General features: G+C 56.4%; 1 protein-coding gene across 1 annotated transcript; it reads left to right on the top strand.

Moving 5' to 3' along the window:
* Nucleotides 1-220: 220 nt before the first annotated feature.
* LOC306650052 (UPF0764 protein C16orf89 homolog) lies at nucleotides 221-11,237 on the top strand. The gene is made up of 8 exons (XM_079121747.1): nucleotides 221-430; nucleotides 1,874-2,023; nucleotides 3,773-3,923; nucleotides 4,857-4,974; nucleotides 6,464-6,599; nucleotides 7,632-7,736; nucleotides 8,727-8,804; nucleotides 10,875-11,237. The coding sequence occupies exons 1-8, from the start codon at nucleotides 226-228 to the stop codon at nucleotides 11,003-11,005; spliced, it is 1,074 nt and encodes a 357-aa protein (XP_078977873.1). The 5' UTR covers nucleotides 221-225; the 3' UTR covers nucleotides 11,006-11,237.
* Nucleotides 11,238-14,673: the final 3,436 nt, after the last annotated feature.

Below are 14,673 nucleotides of genomic sequence, written 5' to 3'. Positions count from 1 at the left end.
GCTCCCCAGGGGCTGCCCCGGGCTGCCCCGCCCACCCCCACTGGCTCCGCTGCCTCCTGCCCAGAGCCCTCTGCTCAGGCCACCCCAGGCTGCAGATCAGTCCTGCCCGGCCACTTGTCTACTGGTCTGCAGGGGAAGGCGGTGGAGCAGGAGGCGGGAGGAGGGCGTAGAGGTACCTGGGTGGGGGTGCCTGGTGCCGCAGGGTGACCGGCTGAAGCAGACGTCATGGCGAGGCCAGGGCTGCTGCTGCTCCTGCTGCTGGCTTCACCACCACTGCAGCCCTCCTCACTGCCCAGGCCGGACACCACAGAGGGCAAGGCCGCCCTCGTGGGCCTGATCCTGTCTGCACTGGAGAGAGCCACCTTGTTCCTGGAGGAGCGGCTGCCTGGAATCAACCTGGACGGCGTGGTGGGGTTCCAGGTGCTCGAAGGTGCGTGCCCCCCGCCCCTGCACGGTCACCGGGAAACCACTTCTCGGCCTGGTCACCTGCCCTGCTCTGACCCCTGGGGCCGGGTGACCTCTGGACACGACAGTAGCCTGCTTGGGCTGTAAGGAAACGGGACGGGTGGGGACCTGCTTTTCCTGGTGTTGGGGCTCAGCTTGCTGTTATCAAGTCTTTTAGAAGGAGGAAGGATTTAAAGGCAACATGAGCAAAGATTTGGAATTATATTCTCAGAAGGAAACGACCCATTCGGCAGCCCTTCCTGACCTGCCATGAACACGGGGTGCAGAGAAAGCCCTTTGAGCAAGAGGGCCACTCCCCTTACATGAGGCAGAACAGGAACGCTCAGCGTTCTGCTCAGCTTCCTCCACTTCCGGCCAAAGCCACCTGAAGGTCCTGAGAAAACAGCTGTGTGTTTGTTCAGTTTTGAGAGATATGAATCCTTAAGGAGAGGGTTGGAGACAGGCCAAGGCCGGCAGGGACACACGTATCCGTTGCAGCAAGCTCCTTCCTGCAGGCCACCCTGACCAAAGTGGCAAAGGGCGAGGTGGCAGCCAGCATTGAGGCAGTGGGCCCCCCCAGTCCCCTCCCTCTTAGGGTGCAGCTCTCTGCCCGTGCAGGCTCCAGGGCAGGAGGTGGAGCCTGGGCAGTGGGCCTCCTCGAAGCCCCCACCCTGCTCAGCAGGTCGGACCCCAGGACACCCAAGGCCCTGTCCCCCTCCCTCCCGGCCAGGAAAGAAACATACCCAGGGTCTCCTTCATCTGACCCAGCCCTGCCTCAAATTCCTATAGAAATCAATAATAATCTTGACCCCACAGGCCCGGCTTCCCCATTAAGCACAGCAGGCACAGTTCGGAGGGCCCACAGAATTTTTAGGGACCCACGAAAATGTCTTATGTGGTAGATGAGCCGACACTCACCCTAAAAGCAAAGGGTCCCTCCAGCTGCCCCCCAGCCCTGAGCCCCTCCTGGATTTCCCTGTGGGCCGCAGACTCAAATCTCCTTAGTTAATACTAACAGCTAAATGTTCCTAAGTGCTTCCTTTGCACTTTGGGTAGTGCAAAGCCTCTCTACATGAGACCATTTAATTCTTACCATCTCCCCGCCAGAAGTAATAACTGTCACTGTCTCCATTTTACATATAAGAAAAGCGAAAGAGAGAGAAATCGAATGACTATTTCTAGTTACCCGATGCAAAAATATTCCATCAGGACTTGAACCTAGGCCTGCCTCAGAGACCAGGCTCCTGGCCACAAGACCCTCCTATCCCTTGGACCCCACCCATCACTCAGATCAGCCCCTGCTTCACCGTCAGGGGCTAGTGCTCCCCCGCCCCAGGCTCCAAGCGCAGAAAGCAGGGGGCTCGGCTCAGCTTTAGCAGGGCCCGCGGGGTGGGTGGGGTGCACAGTGATCCCCTCTGCTCCCTCACAGTGCAGCTCCGAGGAGTAGAGGAGAGGTGGATGCCCGACCCCCTGCTGCGGCCACTGGGCCTGCGCGCCAGGAAGCTGGCTGACCAGCTGGAGGCTCTCCTACGCAGATCCATCTTCTACCTCAAGCTGAGTGACCCCACATACCTTAGAGGTAAAGCAGGGGCGGCCCACGGCTTCAGGAAGGCAGCACTGGTGTGTCTGCCGCAGTACCCCTGTGTGGGCTCCTTCTGGTGTGAGACAGGGTTGGGAGGTCCTGCCACTGCCCCTTCTTGCCCACCAAGCTGCGGGCAGAACTGGGAGTGTATCGGTCATCCCTGACTTGGATGCAGGGCCCTCTCCCACCCACACAGACAGGCAGGACAGACACAGGGTCAGTGCAGGCCCAGTGGGCCTTCATCCTAGACCAGGGGGGCGGGTCTGCTCTGGCCTGTCCCACAGGGTGGAATTTCTAAAAGGCAGGTTGCCCCTTTGCTGTGCAAACCTTAGTGTTGTGCTAGCACCTGTCTTGTGCCTTGTAATACCAAGCGCTGTCTCCACACCAGACTCTTACAGAGAGACCCATCCTACAGCCTGGCCTGAGTTGTTCTGTCACCAACTCAGTGGGCCCTTTAGCCCAGGCAGGATAGAAACCAAACACAGCTAACAAAAGGGGGGTTAGTAAGACGTACTCACTGCCCCGTAGGCAGAGTAGGTGTTCTATATTGTACATCTTGGTGCTAGAAGTTAATGTTCTCAAAAACTATGTGCAACCTCTCCTTGCACCTGCATCGGTTTGCACACAGTCAAAACTGTGTCTAAAATTGTGTCAGGTCTCCCCCACCCTGACATGTCCTTCAGCATGTGAATGCACTTAAATGAGGGTTTTGGTTACTTTGGGGCAAGTGGCAGCAGTCAGATCTGCCTGCACCACCAGTTCTATGCTTTCTTATGTGTCTTCGACAAGGGAGTGATCATGGTGACTCACTCCTGCAACCCCAGCGGCTTGGGAGGCCGAGGCAGGAGGATGAAGGCTTCAAGGCCAGCCTCAGCAACTTAGCAAGTCCCTAAGCAACTTACCAAGACCCTGCCTCAAAATAAAAAAAATTTTAAAAGTCTGGGGATGTAGCTCAGTAGTAAAAGCATCCTTCGGGTGGATCTGTAGGACCCCCCAAAAAAAGTTTGGGGTGGGGGTGGGGGGAGGGAGGCACTTGTAAAACCAGTACCTCACCAGGGTCCCTCCCCTCTCCACCCTCACAGCTCAGATCACTTGACAGGGTGATGGGGGTCATGAGCCACTGCACTCCTCATTCTGGAAGGGCAGCCCAGCTGCAGGAGACCTAGCCTTCCTGGCCCCCCTGCAGCCGAGGCCCCATCCTCTTGCACACACCCTTATGCACACACCCCTCAGAAGTCGCCATTTTACAGCCGAAGAAAGCGAGGTGGGAAACGCGGTGCCTAACACCGGCCCAGCCTGTCTTCCTGGACGCCGGGCTGCACGGTTCCGACCGAATCGGGAGCCTGCTAGCTCCTCCAGCGAGTCTCAAGCTGCAGTGGGACGCGGTGGTGTCAGTCAAAGCCCTTCCAACACTGCACCCATTGTCCAGGGAAAACATGTCCTGGGGGCCTTGTATCTGTGTGTGTGTGTGTGTGTGTGTGTGTGTGTGAGAGAGAGAGAGAGAGAGAGAGAGAGAGAGAGAGAGAGAGAGAGAGAGAGAGAGAGAGAGAGATTTTTGGTTTTGTTGAAGGAAAGGAGCTCTGTGGGATTCAAACCCGGGCGGAGCAGCAGGCGGGCTCAGAGCTGAACTGGCACCTGCTGGGGCGGGCCCGGGGCCGCCCAGTTCGCCGGCCGGCGCGGGGTGGCCCGGGTGGCCCGGGTGGCCGCGCTGGTGGCTCCGCCCCTCCCACCTCTCCCCTCCGCCAGAGTTCCGGCCCAGCCTGCAGCCCGGGTTTTGGAAGCTGCCGCGCACCTGGACGCGCACCGACGCCTCGCTGGTCTACCCCGCGCTGGAGCCCGCGGACTCGTTCTCGGAGGAAAGCAGCGACGCGTGCCTGGTGCAGCTGCTGGGGACCGGGTGGGCCCGCGCTCCCGCGCCCCGGCTGCACCCGGGAATTCATGAAGAAGCACGCGCAGCTCCTCCAAGACGGCCCCGCAGCGCGTGGGGACTCCTCCCGGGCCCGAAGTTTCCCCGAGTCCCACTGCCCCGGGACAGAGCCTCGGGCAGCTCCTGCGGCTTTGCCAGGCCCCGGGCCCCCAGGCCCCCGGGCCCAACCTAGGGGCCTCTTTTCAGGCTCAAAGGCACGGCCCGCTGCAAAGCTTTTGCTCCGCCCGCCCGGCCCGCCCCCCTCACTCACCCCTACCCTCCAGGCCAACCCTGCCCCGCGCACTGCACACGGCCTACCGGGGCTCCCAGCACCTCTGTCACCCCAAGGGGCTGCGGGTCTGGGAAGGCAGGACCGAGCCTAAGCTCACTGGTCATTTTATTCTGCTGTGGTGCGGGTGAGGGGACTGGAGCAAGGGCCAGGGCAGCCCCCCAGTACAGGGTCCCAGAGCAGAATGGGCAGCAAGCGCCCCCTCTCCACTCAGCATCCTTCAGAAAGGAGTTGGGCCAGGCCACAGCTGGGTCCGCCCAGGAGCAGCGCTCCAGCGAGAGCTTCCCTTGCTACCTCTTTTTTATGAGGCAGGCTTGTCATAGGGGGAATGAACCTGTAGGGCCCAGACCTCCAAGCTGCCTAGATTGGAGAGTCCATTGTTTAGGGCCACGATGGGAAAGATGTCATTTGGGAACTCCACAGAGCCATAGAAGTCTCAGCCCCTAGTAGCTCCCAAACTCCTCTCACCAATATCAAAGGAAATCAAGACCCTGGACACCTGTATTTTATTTGGCAACCCTTGTGTCCCACCTGGAGCCTACAAAGGGTTCATACAATAAGCTGGGGCATCAACCAGGGCAGACCTGGGTGACAGTGGAGCAGCACCCTTAACAGCCACGACTGCTCTCCCCCAGGACGAACAGCAGCCAGCCCTGCGGGATCTCAGACTTCTGCAGGACACTCATGACCCAACCCAACTGCTCAGGCTACAAGCTGTCCCACCAGCTGCTCTTCTTCCTCTGGGCCAGAATGGTGAGTGTCTGAGGGGGAGAGCAGGGAGGATAGGACGGGCTCGTGGCAGGTACCAGCGTCTGCCACATGCCAGGAAGTTAAGTGGCTTTTTGGATTTGTGCCTCAGTCCTCAGGAGGGAGAGGTGAGAGTCAGCTGCCACCTTCCGCTCCATTGCTGAGCTGATTAAATAGTCATGGGTGGGGATGGACTGGGGACGCTGTTGGCCTGCCTAGAGAGACAGCTTTGCATGCTAGGCTGGATCCGAGGATAGAAAAACAAAGCAAAAGAGAATAAAATAGAGGAGGCAGAAGGAAGAACTCGGCAAAGGACAAATGAATGGAAAGGAGGAGGACTCTCCTTGCAGGAGAGACCCACCAGGCCCCTAGTGAGTGGCAGTGTGTGTCCTTAACCATGGCCAGAGGGAGGGGGTTTGTGAGAGGAGGGAAGGGAGATGCAGAAGCCTAAGCTTGTCCTCCATCTTGGTCTGGTATGTCCCACCCTGGAAGTGTCTCGACAATTTCTATGATAAAATGACACTAAGGAACAACTTGCGAGGCTTTTATATTCATTTGTTTTAGCCTCATTTTTCAAAACTGTTGAACTTGGAGGAAAAGAGGGGCAGATTTCAGAGAGTGTACCCCAAGGCTTCAGGGAAAAGATGCCCAGCAACCCACACCAGCTTCCCTGGTGTCTCGGGCCTCCTGGATGCACAGCGCCCCCTGTGGCCTATGGAGCTGGGGACAAACATGTCTGGGTCAGGACTGGGGGCTTCTGTCCTTGGGGTCCTGGGGACTAAAATCTGCTCCACGTCTTCCACACCCGACATTCTCCCAAACCTCACATGGTAATAATAATAACTATAAAAAATGTCAAAAGTATGTGTTTCTTTAAGGGCCCAGGGACACGACTCAGTGGTAGTGTGTGTACTTCACATGTGAAGCCCTGGGTTCAAGATACATTGATATGGAAAATTAGAGCTGATGATATCTATTCCAAAAATGTTAGTCCCCAGAAGTCCTTTGTTTGATGGGGCTTTTTAAATTAATGTCTCTGTGCAAGTTGTTACAGATCAATATGTTATTAGATTCGACAGGTCAAGTTACTCTGACCATTGCTACAGAAGTTTCTAAAGCCTGTTCTCAATCCCCATTCTTCTCTTCCTGCGTGGGATAGTGACCAGCCAGATCCAGAGCCCACTTTTTGAGTAGCACAGAAGCCACCCTGGGGTTAGTCCCTGATTACAGCACAATGGAGCATTTGCAGAGCGCCTTCTAGGGTGTTGTCCACTCAAGCCGGAGCCCCTCTAGTGCAGCCCCTGAGGCCTCTTCCTTTCTGAAGACCTTGAGGCAGAGCCAGGCTCTGGCCCAGCTCTTTTGGACCCCCAGCAGTGGAGCAAGCTGAGTGTGTGGGTGGAGAAGTCCTGCCCCAGACGCAGCTCCCGAGACCATCCCAGAACTGCACGTTAAGTGTGTGTGTGTGTGTTCCCTGTCCCCCGGTGTTTGTCCCCAGCAAGGATGCACGAAGGGACTGTTCGGCCAGAGTCAGCACTACATCAGTGTCTTCTGTGCCAACATGATGGACCTGAACCAGAGAGCCGAGGCCATCGGATATGCCTACCCCACCCGGGACCTCTTCATGGAAAACAGTGCGCCTGGCCCTCTGCCCTCAGGATAAGGCAGCGGGGTGTTCGTGGGTGGTCTCTCTCTCTCTCTCTCTCTCTCTCTCTCTCTCTCTCTCTCTCTCTCACACACACACACACACACACACACACACACACACACACACACACGAGTAGGGTTGCCAGGTTAAGCAAGTTAAAGTACAGAGTGCTTGATTAAATATGCACTTCAAATAAGCAATGGATAAATTTTGGTGTAAGTATATAAGTGTATCCTAAATATCACATGGGATATACTTACACTAAAAAAGTATTCATTGTTTATCAGAAACTCAGATGTAATTGACCATCTCATATGGACCTGTCACTGTATGACCGCTTCCCCCAAAGGCTGACCCAGTGACAGAGCTCACTAAGCCAGGCCCAGTAGTGCATGCCTATAATCCCAGTGACTCAGGAGAGTGAGGCAGAAGGATCACATTTCAGGTTGACCTCAGCAATTTAGCAAGGCCACAAGCAAATTAGTGAAACCTTGTCTCAAAATTTAAAAAAAAGGGCTGGGGATGTATCCCAGTGGTAAAGCACCCCTGGGTTCAATCCCCAGCAAAATAAAGAGAGGAGGGACAGAGGGAGAGAGAGAGAAGGAGAGGGAGGGGGAGAGGGAGAGGAGGGGAAAAATACAGACCCCCAAAGCCTTAGAGAAGAGGTAGAAAGGGAGGCCCCGGGTGGAGGAGAAGTCCTGCCCCAGACGCAGCTCCCGAGACCATCCCAGAACTGCACGTTAAGTGTGTGTGTGTGTTCCCTGTCCCCCTGGTTGTCCACATCCCTCCCTGGCGCTGAGCAGCCCTGTGGTCAAGGCCCTAAGTGGTAGCAGGACACAGGCCTGGGAGCCCCCAAGGCGGAGTCTCCAGCTGCCTCCTTCCAGCTCCTGTGTGGCATGCACACCTCCTGGCTCTCCTCCCCAGGTGGGAGAAGGCAGATGGCCCTGTGGTGGCCCTGGAGAGGGGGAGGAGCTGGGCCTCAGGGGACAGGCCTGCAGAGGTCCCTGTTGGCTTCCAGTCATGTTCTGTGGAATCAGTGGCTTCTCCGACTTCTACAAGCTCCGGTGGCTGGAGGCCATTCTCAGCTGGCAGAAGCCTCAGGAGGGATGCTTCGGGAAGCCTGGTGAGCTGCATGGCTGCCCTGGGGATGGGCTGCATTTCCAGGTCAGGCGGGAAAGGATGCGTTGGTGTCGGGGCACCGAGAGAGGTCGCAGCGTGCCCACGCAGGCATGGGCTCTCACACACAGGTGGAAATGGGCTTGGAGCTTTGGAAGCCAAAGTTTTGCAGGCTGTGAGGCAGTTTTGTTGGAGGTGTAGGTCCCCCGTACCCGCATCAACAACACCAATCATTTAACCAGTGTTTACTGAGCACCTACTAGTGTGCCCGATGCTCTAGGCTCTGGGGGACATCCGGGCCTGAGAGAATGAGGCAGAAACTGCCTGAACATCCAATGACCAGTTCTCAAGGGGCTGAGAAAGAGAACTCTGGGAATGTTCTGCAGGCAGCGCAGGCAGAGAAAGCTCCTGGGGGGAGGCGGCATACATCAGAGGCCAAGCGCCCAGGGTGCCCCTTCCAGTCCCCCACCCCTATCTTTGGAGTAAGTCACTTTGCCCTAAGGATTTCCTCCTCTGTAAATTAATGAGATCATCAGCCACCTTCCCGAGTGTAAAGGGACAGATGTGACCCACGCCGAGCCTCCCAGCCTGTGGGCAGGCTCCCAGGAAATGCTGGTGTCCTCCTGAGAAGCGTGGGATTCCCAAAGAAGCAAAGGCTTTTGAAATAAGGGAGTGGAGTGGGTTTTTAAAACAGAGTCAATGGACTGAAGAGTTTCCAGTCCCCAGACTGGAGCAGGTCAAGGTGGGTCAGGAACTTGTGTTTCACAAGCACATCGTGTTTCCACAGGGATTATTTGGGAACTACAATTTGAGAAATCATCAGTTGAGGACAGATTTAGGCCAAGTGAAAGGATCTGCAGACAGGTGCAGGAAGAAGCTTCTAGAATAGCCTCAGAATCCAGAGAAGATCTGAGCAGCTGGAGCTGTTTGGAGAGGATGAAGCTTACTCAGCAATGTATAAAACTCTGTCTTGAAAGTTCACCTCTCACTCTTCCAGCTGCCAGGAAGGAGGGCCACCCCAAAGCCCCTACGCAGCATGTTCTGAGAGTGAAGCGGCGAGAGAAGCAATTTACAGGTAACGAGGTACCCAGTGGGCCTTGGCACCGGGAGGCTGAGGCTGAGCACTCATTCTCTTCTGCCTGCACACTGAGGGCCCTGGGCCCCAGGGCCTCCATGTCCAGGAGGCAAAGGGAAGGGTAGGCATCGCTGACCATCGCCTTTTAGGAAGTGGGGAGTCCAGAGATACTGAGTCCAGTTAGAGAAACATGAGGGGCGTCCACAGCCTGCTGATGATCACAGAGGCACCCCCTCAGTCAGGCCTGCTCAGCAGACTAGAACCTGCGCCAGCCACCTCAACAGGGGGTTCAACTTAGGGGACGCATCTCAGAGGTGCTGGAGGAACTGAGAACAGACAAGAGGCGCCCAGAGGTTAGCCACTGTAGGAGCTGGTGGGACAGTGGGAGGAAGCTCCGGGAGCAGAGCCTGCTGGGGGTGCACGCAGGGCGACCGGGAGCAGAAAGATGCTTGGGCTTCTCCCCTCATCCGCCAGCACTTCTCCCACACAATAGCCAGAAGCCCAGGCAGCCTAGGAGGGTAGTTTGCAGGGGTCAATGTGCTGGGGCTGGAGCAAGGAAAGGCAGAGAGGGACCTGAGAGCCAGTGGACAAGTGACCAGACAGGCCTGGTGGCCATGGAGCCTGGCAACAGGCCTTCTGTCCAGGGCCATGAGGAAGAGTGCCCTGTCTCCCACGAGCATCCTGCTGTGACGAGACTGTGCCCCGCAGTGTCCAGAAAACTGAGAGCAGTGTGTGTGCAAGGGAAAAAGAGTAATGTCCAAGAAAGGGAGAGAGGCAGGCGGGGGGATAGGAGGAGGGCTTTGGTTTCAATTTTCATTAATAAAAAGCATATAACTGCAAATCTGCTGGGCATGGTGGTGCACGCCCATGATCCCAGCTGCTTGGGAGGCTGAGGCAGGAGGATCACAAGTTCAAAGCCAGCCTCAGCAACAGTGAGGCACTAAGCAAGTCAGTGAGACTCTGTCTCTAAATAAAATACAAAATAGGACCAGGGATGTGGCTCAGTGGTCAAGTGCCCTGAGTTCAATCCCCAGTACCACCCCCCAAAAAACGTACAAATCTTGTGAGGCAGAATCAGGAGGGAGGTGAATAGTCAACCCTCAGCTTGGCATCCGACGGTCCTTGGTAAGTGATTCCAGCCGCCAGACACCTCTCCATCAACCTGACATGACCTCAGCATCTTTCCACAGGCAGACAAGGGAGGAGGTGACATGCAAATCCAATGAGCCCCTTTTGTGGCCACTGCAAAAGTCGTACAGGGGAAGAGAGAGGTTCTCCAAGGCCGCTGTGTGGCCAGGCCTGCCTGACACAGGACACTGGGGCTGCCTCTGTGGTCCCTCCCCAGACAGCTGCCTGTTCTCAGAGACTGGCAGCCTGGCCTGGCACTGTCCTGAGGGCCATAAAGAGAGCAGCAGAAATCCCGAAGCCTGAGACCTTTCCTGGGGCCCCCAGGTAGACCAGCAGCCTAGGAACGGACCAGGAGTGGCATGCTCATCCTTCCCACAGGCCACGCCTGCAATGCGGGGGCTCAGGAGGCTGAGGCAGGAGGATGGATTAAAGTTCAAGGCCACCTCAGCAACTGAGCAAGGCTCTAAGCAACTTAGTGAGAACTTATTTCAAAATAAAAACTACAAAGGGCTGGGAGCATGGCTCAGTGGTAAGGCACCCCTGGGTTCAGTCCCTGGTACCAAAAAGAACGTCTCTCTGGACCAGTGTGTGGCCTCAGGTCAGATCCCATGCTGGGCTGGGGAGGAGGCTCCTGTCCCAACCTGCAGAGTCTTCCCCAAGACAAGCCAGCAGGATTCGCTTCCCGTACTCTTAGGCCAGCTGGAGGGGCACAGCTCCCAGATGAGGTGGCCCTGGTCATTGCAGGAGCCATTGGCAGCCCGGCAGTCAGCAGCAGGTGAACAGGTGCCAGCCCAGCACAGTGGGCTGAGCAGGGTTCCGAAGTGCCCGCACAGCACCTGGCAGGGGGCTGAGTGACACCTGAGCAGCGCTCGTGCCGGGTGTGCTGAGGAAAGGGCCGGGGCTGCCACTGGTGGGCACTCACCAGGGCCTCTCTCCCTGCAGATGGCTGCTCCTGCCACAACACAGCCATGGCGGTGGCAGCCCTGGGGGGCTTCCTCTATGTCCTGGCAGAATACCCCCCAGCAAAGGGAGAGCTGCATCTGTCCACACAGTCACCACCAAGCGGCGACTGAGAGGGATGCTCCCCACCTGCTTCCCAGAAGATGAACAGGCCCCTTCAGTCCTTCCTTAGGTCCTGGGGCCCCAGCCACACCCTGAGGAGGAGGCAGCTGAGGAAACTGACCGGCAAGGAACCTGCGTCACCGGCTCGGGTTGTTTGGAAGCCCTGCGTGAGCAGGGCCAGGGAAGGCAGGCTTGGGGGGGTCCAGGCATGAGCAGATGAATACATTTTGAGCATAATCAGGAGCTGAGTCTTGTCGTTCTGAGCCTCCGACAACCTCTTGGTCTCTGTTTCTAGGGTCCAGTTCCCCTCAACGCACTTTCTAGGAACAAACTCACTGTTTCAGTCTCCTTTCTGCTACTGTGACAGAAAACCACAGACTGGTGATTTATAAACCACAGGAGTGTATTTGTTCTACAGTTCTGGAGGCTGGGAAATCCAAGCGAACGGAGCGAGCACCTAGTGAGGGCTTCATGCCACGTAATGACACTGCAGAAGGGCAGGGGGCATGTGTGGAACGGTGTGGCAGGGGGACTAAGCTTATAACACCTCAGGGTCACGATGTCACATCATCATGTCATCATACACCAGCAGTGGTCAGCAATGCGGCTCTGTGCCCTGGCTGCCCGGCTTCAAACCCAGCTCTCTGTGTGCTTGAGAGTGTCACGAGCTTCTCTGTGACTCAGTTTCCTCCTCGGTGACATTGGGACACTCCCTGCAGTGCTGTGGAGATTATATGTGCAGAAGACTGATAGCAGTACCCAGCCCATACCAAGCGCCAGCCGTTACCTGCTGCACAAGGTGCTAACTAACGTCACATGACTGGGGCTCCTCCAGAAGGGACAGCTGCTCCTCAGGCTCTCGTTCCCAGCCCCGGATTATTCCCCCCCGACTCAGCAACATCACTGGCCAGAGCTCAGACACTGGCTGAGCAGTTGAGAGCAGGCCTCAGGGACCTCTGGCCCAGCCGCTGTCTGTGCAGCTGTGATGGGTGGTGCACAGAACAGGGGGCACCTAGACTCCAGGGTGGAAACCGGCCACAGCCCAGTCGTGCCGGAAGGCCTTACGTGTGTCATCCTGCTGCTGGCCATCCTTTGTGACAGCCAGGTCCCTGGAGTGTGTGGACTGAAGTGCCCTGCTCCAGCAGAGCCCAGCTCAGCCGGTGGAGGTGGCAGGGGACAGGCTCCTGAACCTCTCCTCCCTGAGGTCTGCCTCTGCTTGAGCCTCCCCTGCTGCCCCCTGGATGCTTTCCCATGATGGCGCTTAAGCTGTCAGGCCCGAGGATTCTGCTCCTGGATTGTGCTGACAAGTTTGGCTTGCTTTTGAGGCGACCTTTTTCTTGGGGAACCAGAAGCCAGGATGGAACACCCACTTGGCACCTCACATACAGAGCTTTACCAAGACAGGCACACGACCTTGCCAGAAGTCAGCTGCACATACACGACTGGGGGCAGCCACGCCACCCCCGTCCTTCCTGAACGGGGGATGAACTAGTCCCCGGGCCTGACTGCCACATTTCAGGTGACTTGTTACCAAACAGGGCAGGAAGCCTGTGCTTACGAGTCACCTTCAGGAAAATGGAACCCTAATGCCTCAGACAGAAAAACACCTGAGACATGCCCCCCAAATGACCACGTCCCCTTGGGCTACCGTTGTCACCACTGGTGCTGAAAAGGGCACAGACATAGGCAGAGGCGTCCTCTCACCACGGGTGGACAGTGTGAGCCTTTGACACCATGTAGAGCCGAGGCTTCCTGTCCTGTGTTCTGAATGTGGTCATCCTGCCGGCCACCACCCCTCCCTACCAGAGTCCCTCAGTGTGTGGTCTGTGGCCACCTCTGTTAGAATCACATGCGGATTCCTGGGCCCTCTGCTGGCCAGCTAGGAAGGACCTGGGATGTGCGTGTTTGTCAGGTTCCCGCTGGTGTTCACCAAGGTGGAGAACTGCAGTGTCCCCAGGCCTGGATATGATGTGGCAGAGACAGAACACCCCCGCCTAGCCCTGGGGCAGTGCGCTTGGTCACTGTACATCCTTCTCCTTCACACCCTCCTCACACTCCATGAAGGAACCTTGGTGCCTGTTACGGGCTGCATAGTTTTCCTTTCACATTCATGTGCTGAAGTTCTGATCCTCAGGACTGCAAAGTGGGACTGCATTTGAAAACAGGGTCGTTGCAGCTGTTTTTAGTTAAACTAAGATGAGGTCACACTGGAGTAGGTGACCCCTGATCCAGTACGACCAGTGAACATATGAAAGGGGGGAGTTTGGACACAGATGTGCACACACAGAGAAAGCCACATAAGGTGCAGGCAGAGGGCTGGGGTCGTGGCTCAGTGGTAGAGCACTTGCCTAGCACATGTGAGGCGCTGGGTTCAATCCTCAGCACCACCTAAAAACAAATAATATAAAGTGTTGAGTCCATCTAAAACTAGACAAAAATACACTTTAAAAAAATGCAGAGATCAGGCGAAGCTTGGCAAAGAGGCAGGAATGCAAGCCAAGGAGTGTCAGTAATCCTCGAGACAGGATGGAAAGGATCCTCCCCAGCCCTCAGGAGGAACTAACGCTGCCAACACCTCCTGCCAACACCTCCGACTCTGACTTCTAGCCTCCAGGACTCCAAGGCCACACAATGCCCCTGCTAAGCCACACAGGCTACGGCGGTCCTTCCCTACCGCAGCCAGGAAACGCAACGAGCATGGGAGCTGTTCCTGTTCTCAGCAACTAGGTCCCTGCAACTCACACCCGTGGCAAAGCAGAGTCCCCCTTCTGATTTATTCACAGTCTGGCCTTTCTTAAAATGGCTGATGCTGCCTGGTGCCGCGGTACACACCTGAAATCCCAGCGACTTGGGAGGCTGAGGCAGGAGGACCCAGAGTTCAAACAGAGCCTCATCAACTTAGTGAGGCCCTCAGCAACTCAGAAAGACCCTGTCTCTAATAAAAATTTTTTAAAAGGCTGGGGATGTGGCTTGGTGGTTAAGCACCCCTGGGTTCAATCCCTGGTACCAAAAATAAACAAACAAACAAATAAATAAAATGACTGAAGCCAGCCAGATGGGGTGACACATGCCTGTAATCCCAGCAGCTCAGGAGGCTGAGGCAGGAGGAGCACAAATTCAAGGCCAACCTCAACAACTTAGCAACCTGTTTCAATAAATAAGGGCTGGGGATGTTGCTCAGTGCCCCTGGGTTCAATTCCAGGCACACACACACACACACACACACACACACACGCACACACACACTCACTCCTTCCAGGGGCTCACTCGGTGGGCTCAGGGGAGTGGGGGAGAGTTGCCACTGCACTCCAGCCTCTGCCCATGTCCCATGTCTTCATGTGGCCTTTTTCTGTGTATCTGGGTCTCTTCTCTTCTTATGAGGACACCAATCAGATTGGTGTCATTCCATCCCAGTGTGACCTCATCTTAACTAATTATGTCTGCAAAGTTCCAATATTCAAATAAGGTCTTACATGGAGGTTCTGGCATCCAGACCCCCATCACACACTGGATCACAATGGCAGCGGCCCACCGAGCGGTCTGGCCCTGACGGTACTGTGGACAGAAGGGGCTGGCATGGGCCACAGTTCTGGGGAACCAAAGGCCAACTAGGCTGCCCACGCATGGCACTGCACCCACCCGCCTAACCCTGGACGCCGTGCTGGGATGAGTCCTGGAG

This window comes from Sciurus vulgaris (genome assembly GCF_902686455.1).
Source record: "Sciurus vulgaris genome assembly, chromosome: 18".
In the NCBI taxonomy this organism is placed as follows: Eukaryota; Metazoa; Chordata; class Mammalia; order Rodentia; family Sciuridae; genus Sciurus; species Sciurus vulgaris.
The sequence above is the reverse complement of the archived record's forward strand: the minus strand, read 5'-3'. Positions and strand labels throughout refer to the sequence as shown.